General features: G+C 34.6%; 1 protein-coding gene across 1 annotated transcript in view; it reads right to left on the reverse strand.

Annotated features, from left to right (window-relative positions):
- The window catches only part of pb (homeobox proposcipedia), a 148,529-nt gene extending 139,592 nt beyond the window's left edge, over positions 1-8,937 (reverse strand). Inside the window, exon 1 of the mRNA XM_089639903.1 lies at positions 8,490-8,937. Within this exon, the coding sequence (XP_089496029.1) occupies positions 8,490-8,937 (448 nt within the window). The remainder of the gene's footprint in view (positions 1-8,489) is intronic.
- Between the last annotated feature and the right edge of the window lie 660 nt (positions 8,938-9,597).

A 9,597-nucleotide genomic window follows, 5' to 3' on the forward strand; every position in this document is an offset into this window, starting at 1 on the left:
TCCCTGCTTCCTTGTGGGAAACATTAAATATTCCGTTTTTTTGGCGTGATGACAAAGTGCATTTTTGTGGAGAGGATTTTTGATATAGATATTATTATAAAATATTCTGATGTTCTCATAAATAGACACATAGTTTTGATGACTAGGTACTTTGAATTCAGCAACATGGAAAAAAAATGATCGTCTTAAGAAAGTGATAGGATGCCAATTTCCTGATAAAATATTAGTCATTCAGAATATATCGAGAACCCGTGTTCTTTTCCTAATAAATTTCATGACAGAAATATGACATATTAGTGTATTTGTATGAACATGTAACTGTTACTCTGTCAATTCATTCTTTATGTGCCTTCAGTCCCGTTTTTAACAAGAAAACGAATAATTTGACTAGATTTTTAATAAATTAACAATATTTTTTATTGGAAAGTTTTCTCCGTGCACAGAAAAGATAGTATTACTCTGAGAAAAATTACTATTGCGGTTAAAAACGGAATTGCGGGCCGTACGAATTGATTAACAGGTTTCCTGATAAACTTTTAGTAAATTACGTATATATTATTGTGACGTCGGAACACGTGTTCATGATATTTTAACATTACAATGAAAATTATTTGTATCTTCCATTACATCAAGGCAAATCGATATTTTTAAATTGATGTTTTATTAATAAGGCCTGTTAATTTATCGTGAGGGCAAAAAACTATTTCTCTCTCGCGTACATATATCGACAATGTTTATGGAAAATATAACATCAACTAGGTAGGTAGTTGATTTAATTTAGTTAGATTAGAATCGAAAGGTATTTACATAGAAAGCAATTTAGACGTTAGATACATAAAATAAAGTTATAGTGACAAAAAATAACAAAAAAATGAAATATTTAACAGATAAGCGTGCTCAGGTAACCAAAGTCTGATCCGAGATTAATTAAATTTTCATCTCACCGAGGAGCCGGTGAGATGAAAATTTCGATAAAAACGATCTATATATCAACGAAGATAGAACAGATACCTATGTATTGGTAGCAGAAAACAAAGTTAAAGTGTTGCAACTATTGGTAAATATGTCGCCTGAGTAGGTATATTATTGTATTTGGTATTCCTTTGAGTCATTTGGGCACAGAGATAAGGAAAATATAGATCGGATACGTAAGTTTTCAATATAACCCAATGCTAATAAAGCACGAAAACTAGAACAGATATCATTTTCTCTTAAAACAAAACGAAGCAATACCTGATACATTTCAAATCCATTGTAAAATATGAATTCGAAAATCAACAGAACGAAATAAACTGGGTCGATTAAAAACTCCACACTTTTCATCCACAATAAACTTGTGAATTGAGACGTAGGAAGGTACCTACCAATAAACTCCATTTATCAAAGTTTCACAGATGAAAGCACAGTTCACATCAACAAACAATAAAATCGACTAAAAATGGAGGAAATCATCCATTCCTCTCGCTCCTTAGAAATGCGATGATGTAGGATACTCCTACCTCCTACCTAGGAGTATTTTGAAGCGAAGGGTCTCGTGTCGCTCCCCAGGGAGTCCTTTATCTCTGGAGTCCAAATCTTTAACGCCCTTATATCGATTATCGAAACCCTTTATACTGATTCGATCCTCATCCGCAGGAGGATAAAAGAAAATCATAATAATATTTGGAAATGGAAGCGTTCAAAATCGGAAAGGCTTCGAAGTGGGACAATGGATTCATCCTAAATAGGTAGACAGTGGATTTTAAACATCATTTTAGGTATTTTATTCGCAGAGTCGGTTATATTATACTTTATTCTTTCAATGACACATTTGAATTATTTATGTAATGGTTTTGTTGAAAATTAAAATCGTTTATGTAATATAAATAACATATGTACTTTAGCCAATTTATGAAGAAGCTTTAGATTAACAAGGGGAGGTTGTAGTGTTGTTATTAGATTGTAGTTTAGAAACGTAATCGTAGAGTGTGTAAATCTCAGTTATTATTATCCAGTAAATGTAGTTTAAAGATAACGGTACTTACATAATCTGACAGAGATAGCATGTCGGTTATACTCGAATGGTAACGAGTACAGCCGATGCAAGCTGATCCCTGGGTAGAGAGCTTACTTTCAGTTGCTTCCCTCGAGAATAATTCAAAGTCTCTGATAGAACGGACATATGTCCTGCTAGGCATTCATTGTAATTATCTTACGATAGTAAAGTACACATAATCTTTGACGAAGCAAACCATTTATTGAATACTTTCGATCTCAAGTGTATTCAATAATATGAATACAGCACAAAAAGTTTGCCAAGATGGCTGTCCAAAAAAACCTCTAGAATTAATTTAAACAGTTTGTAATGTATCTTTAACAAAGTAAAGTCCAATGTCGTACAAGAGTCACAACTGCTCCAAACCATCTGGAGCCAGTGACACCATGGCATCTCCAATGGGAGTATGTTGTGAGTCGGAAGGTCGTGGGGAGGGGAAGGGGAAAGTGAAGAAGTATCTGTCTGTTACCAAACACGGATAAAGCCATTTATAGCAACGTTTCAATGCTGACCGGTGGTCTTTCATCAGGGCGAAATTAAGAGTATCTTCCATTCATCATGTAAGATAAGTATTAACTCCCTCTCCTCCCTCTCTTTTACACCATTCACTAATTCTTTCTAATTATGTCACTCTCCATTCCAGAACTAAATGACTGCTTACTTTTGGTATGTAATTATGTTCATATTTGTTGTTTTTCAATAAGCATATAATTTAACTTTGACCAGACAAAGAAGAGCACTTTTAAAACCATTCAACACTTTAAATAGATACATCCAAATGGAATGATTGAATTGAAACACTAACCAATTTACATAACATTTATGTATGAAGAATATTAAATTTAGCCACAGTCTCTCAACTATCAGCCTACTGTAAAGGAAACCACAGAATCACTAATACCTCCCGGCGCTAAATAATAACCAATCACCACCGTACATAAAAAACGCTTCTCATTACCGACTTCTAATTAAGAATTTATTTTCCGGTGCACTTGGGTTCAGAGTTAATATATTCGTGCAGTTGGCTCGCGGCGAAATGTCGAGGCTCCCAGAGTACGGTGGCAGTGACTCTGGTGAGTTAAATGTATTGGGTGAAGTGGTTATATGTATTGGATGACGTGAGTATATTGGGTGCAGTCAGTGGCTATCCCAAACAGCGGGGGATGTGCGGTGTTGTAACTTTAAGCTTCAGATTATTCTGTCGGCTTGTTTTACTGCCTGTAAAGTGTACAGGGGTTGTTAGTCTTTGTAGGCTGAAGATTTTTAATCCAGTGTAAAAGATTTTTCGAAATTAATAAATTTGAATCCGTAACAGAAGAGATGTCCCGTTCTTACTTGACAATTAACTTGACCAGTTTCGAAAATCTGCTGCATCAGATTTATTGTTCAATCAAGCCTTATTATGGCTATGTTTAATTAGGTGACTATCTTTTACAGAGATTTTATTGAAATAGTACTTCATTACAATTCTTATAATTTCAGACGATATTTTGTTTTTGATTTATTAAATAAGAGAAAGATATTTTTGTACGCTAGGTCTACTATTCGCAGAACTACTAGCATAGATATTTCCTCTACCATAAAAAACTCAAATATTATATGATTATTAATGACCAATTCAAAGGAAAAATCAAGAATATACCTAGGTAGCAACCCAATTGTAGACATAAACAAATTAATAAAATTTACTTGTCATAATCGTTCATGCTGTCAATATTCTTAGCAGGTTGACGATAATTTATTGGTCTGGTATAAAGGCATTTGTTAACAATTCAATTTTAATGCGAATGAAATCATTTTGGGTTAGTTATGAAAAGATAATAATGACGTAGGTTTGCGATTGAGTCTGGTATGATCAATCGTAAGGCGGATGAAATTTAAGTAATTTTCATTATTTTAATGTTAAAAATGGAAAATATTTTTACAATAATTATGGATCATATTTCAATGCATCGCTGGGTTTGTAGGTGGGCACTTAAATAGTCATATTTTTGGCTTTTTCTTTAAATATAATATGTAGATTATAATTGTAGTGTACTGATAATTCTTTTCTTAATAAAGAACATTCAATAATTACTTCGGTTCGTCTGAGAAAAGGAGTTTATTTATTATTGCGAGATAACTACAATGAATATCTAGCCGGACATACGTCCGTTCTACAGGAGACTACAAATTATTCTGTGGAAGGTAGAAAACTCGGACTGAGCCGCTGGCCTGGAGATCGGCTAGCTCGTAACCATTCGGGATGGCCGACATGTTGTCTCTGTCATGTAGCGTTACTACTGCCACCTATGAAAATATCTTACAACTAGATACGGAGATGAATGTATGAGTGAAGCGACAATAGTGTACTTTTTTTTAAATTTTGGAATTGTTTCCCACTGTCCGCAGGCGCCCTTATTATTATAGTCATAACGGAGTATTTGACCAAATGTTGCCAACCTCCTACTGTCCATGCTCTACTAGTCCTTCGCAGCTCTACTAGCAGCACCCGCTGGCGGTGAGGTGTTATTATTGCTGCCGTGGGTCGGTGGCACCCGCTGTGAGCATCACCACAAAACATCGTGGCAGATTGTAGGATTATTGGTGGACCACAGAGCAGCCCATACAAATATCTATGGGTGATGTACCAAAACTGGATCAATCTGTTAGCGGCCTTTTTCATACAAAACTTAAATATGCATTTGAAGCAAAATACTCAACTAAACTGAATTATTATTTTTTTAATCAAAATGTCCAAATATCTAGTACGAATATTTTCTACTTTATTTATTACTAATAATGCATAGAATTGTCAAAGTTTCAAAAATTTTACGAATCTGGCCTATATTTTACAATTTAAAACACAAATAAATAAAGCAGCACATTTCCGTTGAAGAAATTTTCTTGATATTCCTCTTGATAAAAAAAAATAAAGCAGTTTGGTATTTTTGTATTAAGTATTTTGGCCTCAAACCCAAATGTAAGTTTTGTATGAAAGAGGTCGCGCAGCTGTTCCTTTTAAGGCTCTGTAGAAAGCGTTAAAAAAGAAGAAGATGATAATTTGCAGGTGAGACATGTAGATACAAATGTAAGAGAGAGCTAACATTAAAAAATGATTTTAATTAATTGGCGTATGTGAAAATATTTTAGTAAGCATGAATACAAAAAAAAATACAGCAAAAATTTCTTGTCGAATGTTTGTACTAGCTTTAACATTGTAATTTTTTCATACCTACATATTACATATTAAATAGCAGAACCAGATGAGTATTTTATAATATTCGGATTACACTTTGCGATAAATTTACATATAGGTAGGTACACTAAAAAAAACAATGTGAAATATTGGTATGTACCTACACTAAAAAAGTCAATCTGAAATATTGGTAAATACACTAAAAAACGAACTTCAATATAGGTAGGTACACTAAAAAAATCAAATTTAAATATAGGTAGGTACGCTAAAAAAAACAAATTTACTGTGGGTAAGTACTAAGTAGGTACCAGATACGAATAAGTAAATTGATTTAAAATATTTGAACATAAAAAGGCAGTTATTCTTTAAGGCGATGCAATACGTAGCAATACAAAATCATGTGTTTTTGGTTTGAAAATTTGGTCGCCTAGAAATGTTTCAGATGCTTCAAATAAATACCGCGTGTATAATACATCTTGGTCTTTAAAATCATGGAGTTTTTTTTACATAAGTCTTTTTGTAAGCCCAGAAAAAAAAATTTATAATGCCTATGATAACTGCTTTAAAGTTCAAAATTTCCTACTTACGAACCCATTTTTGGTTATGGTTTTATTGTATAATGTGGCAAATTAAGTTATTTATAAAATGATCGGAAAAAATTTCAATACTTATGCCTGAACATCCACAAAATAAAATAAAAGGCACTTTTTGGCCATGTTTTTTTCTTGCATAAATCAAAACAGCTGGATGGTGTTAAGCGGGAATTTAAGCCTTATCGCCATTTACGTAAGGGTGTTTTTGATGGCGGCTCGATTTAAAATATTACACGATGTAGTGCATCGCCTTAATTCTTTCTTCTATATAATACATACAGTGTATCTAAACGATTTTCTGTTCTTTCAGTGACATTTTTATAAAATGGTTATATTCAACCCAATACTATAAATAAATACACTCTTCTCTTATAGGCATAGTTCGAAACGCTTATAAAAACTTAGTTTTTTTGGAATCTTTATTATTCAACTATGTAGGTACTAGGTGCAACGTGGTTAGCTTATAAAAATAACAGAAACGTGGGTTATGCAACGATTTACATAAATTTACGATTGTTAGACAATTCTTTTTCATATAATATAATTTAATATGCGAAACCTATCTAAGCATGTTATTGTGAACTGAGAAAACTTACTGATATGAAATATTATTAATTTATTAAAAATATTGTAAAATTATTTGTTTTGCTGTTAAACACTGGACTGGAGGCCTATAACAAATGATTTGACAAACTATATACAGGGTGTATCGGCACGTACCCGACAAACTTTAATCAGCTATTCCTTAGCACATTTGGAGTAAAAAATGTTATGGGCACTTTGCTGTCCGGTAACATTTTTTTTAATAAAAAATTTACTATTCATATTTTCACCACATGTCACCAATGTTTTATCCTTTGTCAAAGTTTGAAAACCCATCTGGCAACATTTTGTTCGAGTTTCGTTGAATAATGTACGTACGTACCTACGTTGGCACGCTTTTACAATCACAACGAAATGGCACGGCACCATTCGTCTCATTTTTAAGTATTATTATTTAGTGTGTACGAAAGAGCGAGGACACTTTTTGACACACTTGCTAATAACAGCTGTTGAACACGAGATTCAATGCAAATGACAGTGACGGAGTGTGGATTTTTTATTTATTTTTTGTTTTTAATGGAAAAAAATGTTACCGGACAGCAAAGCGCCCATAACATTTTTTACTCCAAATGTGCTGAGGAATAGCTGGTTAAAGTTTGTCGGGTACTTGCCGATACACCCTGTATAGTCTTCCACTATATTTATTCGGATAAGGGTACCTGCATGAACTGTTCAGATGTATACTGAATGACTGATATTTTATTGGGAAATGATCATGCAGTCTAAATTTTAACAGTATCTTGATAAAAAAGCCGCACTCATTTTATTGCGTATGTATGTATAGATATTCTAAATAATTTAACCGAATGAAAGGCGAATCAAATTTGGCCATTTCAAATTAAACAGGATGGCATTTGTAGAGGTAGATCGTTATTGGATCCATTGTTTTCCCACGGATAGTTGTTGTTCAGAATACAAACAGAAGAATCGAGTCCGGTTCCCGAAGTTAAGCACCATGGAAATGATGATTGAAAATAATTGAACGGAGGTCAAAACGAAGTGATTGTTCCCATTTTTCATTGTATGCACAACCGTTTTGAAAGGTGTATTTTTGTGGTGAATAATCGCGGGCTGTACTGATTGTATGACCGATTGTTGAGTAATTCAATTGTAGGTAGATATCTGCTACAGGATAAGAGGATATTAATTGCAACTTACGTACCTAATATTTTTCTCTTCAGCGCAAGTTTTACGCCGAGACACAGAAGTGAGAATACACTATCGATTTCTTTTTGAATGCATTAAATTATTCATTTGAATGTCCAGAATTGCTTGCATCGATAAGCCTTCGGTTTCCACTAAGTAATAATAGAAGACAGGATTTATTTCAGTGCAGAAATTTTGGGACGAACTACCATGTGTATTCCTCATGGCCCTGAATACTTATGGAGGGAGATAATTATACTGAGTCAGTGGACATCTTCAGTTTATCACTTGACAAATACAAAAGATTGTTACTGAGGCAGTTTCGTTGTGTATATTAAATAATTTATAATTTGTACTACTAATATGTAAAAATTCTAAAAAAGGGCGTTAATCAATTGAACATAATTGGTTTATTGTATATTTATTTTACAATGGTATTATTTTCACCTTTTGAAATACTCTTTATGATTCCTAAATATAGTTAAAAAAAATTATTAACTCTTGACAAGCCAAGATGTTAAACAAAACGTCTGTTACCAAGTGGGTCTTCCGATGACCCCGTGCATTTTTTCTGTCTTATGGGATTTAAAACTATAGAAATCCCATTTATTCAGTCAATTATTAATGGTAAATTGTGTATTTGCTCATGAATAAGTAAAACACTAAAATGATATGTCAAGTATTTAAGCTAATATAAGGAGTAGGTATTGTAATGTTGGGTACTGCCTACTCCCCCACTTGGCTGCGGGAGAGTTAAAAAAGCATTAAGTATGTTGAATATTAGAATAGTTTTTCTTAGATCTGTTCGCAAGCCTCATTGATGTTTTATTAACGATATTCAATTGAAAGCGTGTTTGAACGATGATCGGCAGCGAAAATTTTTAAAAATAGTGGTGTAAAAAGATATACTTAATATATCAAATTGATCACTCACCTTGCTGGCTGTTCTTCCTCGTGGTCTTCTTCTCCTTCATCCAGGGGTACTCCGGCACCGGGAGACCTGGAGACCCGGGGCCCTGCATCTGATGAGGATGAGGATACATGTTGGGGGGCGGGGACCTGCTAGGGCTGAGCCCCCCTCTCAAGGCGGGCGGCAAGGGCGGGAGCGCAGTCATGAACTCCGCCATCGAGGGCTGGCTGTTTATGAACCCTGTCTCCGTACACCCTGGTCCCCCTGCCACAGCAGCCAGCCAGAATCCTGGCTCAGGACCTGGTCCCCCATTAGGACTTCTCGGCTTCATCGAAACGAAGTCCTCTTCTCCCATGTCTTCAGGCCCCATCACTTGCTGTCCTCGCATATTGCTGAATTCTTCGCATTTTATTTTCCTCGTTAGCGGGTTTGCCTCTAGGGGCATAGGAGCCGTATTGCAGATCTCTTGCATTTTAAAATTTTAATTAAAACACTGCTGTACTTTTAATAATGAAGTTTTTCACGATGTTGAATGTTCACCACACGATATTATTCCTTAATGAAATTGTTCAGAGTTTTATATTCTAGATTACAGTTTATAAAGTTCTGTTTATCATCTGGAAAGAGAGGGAATCATTTAGAAAATATGTTAATTATGGTTGTGACAATGAGCTTCGTGCAATTTGCACAGAGAAGGGGTGGAATTATCGCCAATTAACGTAGACTGGAATGCGAGGGAAGCATTGGAAGTGCCGAGGTTTAGCGACGTGAGGCGTCGGCTCTGGCTTTATAGCGTCGGTAGCGCCGCCAATTAACATTCAGGCGGCGTCGAAACCTTCGCCTTCCGCCGGAAGCTCCCTCTATACCTATACAGCCTTTACTGCCTCTAGTGGGGCAGCTCACTTGGGATCTGTTCATCTGTTAGGGGATGTGTTATTTTATTACCGACGATCATTTTTATAGGCAGTTCAAAAGATTTGTAACCTGTGTTAACTTTTCCACTTGATAAAATAAGTGGGCGTCTAGACACAACCTACTAACTTGAGCGGAAACTCACATTTAATTCAAAACAAAATTTAAACAAGTGAATTAAAATGAATCATGATACATTTTATATCGATAACTTTAATTA

Source organism: Hesperophylax consimilis, chromosome 14, assembly GCF_061612785.1.
Source record: "Hesperophylax consimilis isolate HC1 chromosome 14, BYU_Hcon_1.0, whole genome shotgun sequence".
In the NCBI taxonomy this organism is placed as follows: domain Eukaryota; kingdom Metazoa; phylum Arthropoda; class Insecta; order Trichoptera; family Limnephilidae; genus Hesperophylax; species Hesperophylax consimilis.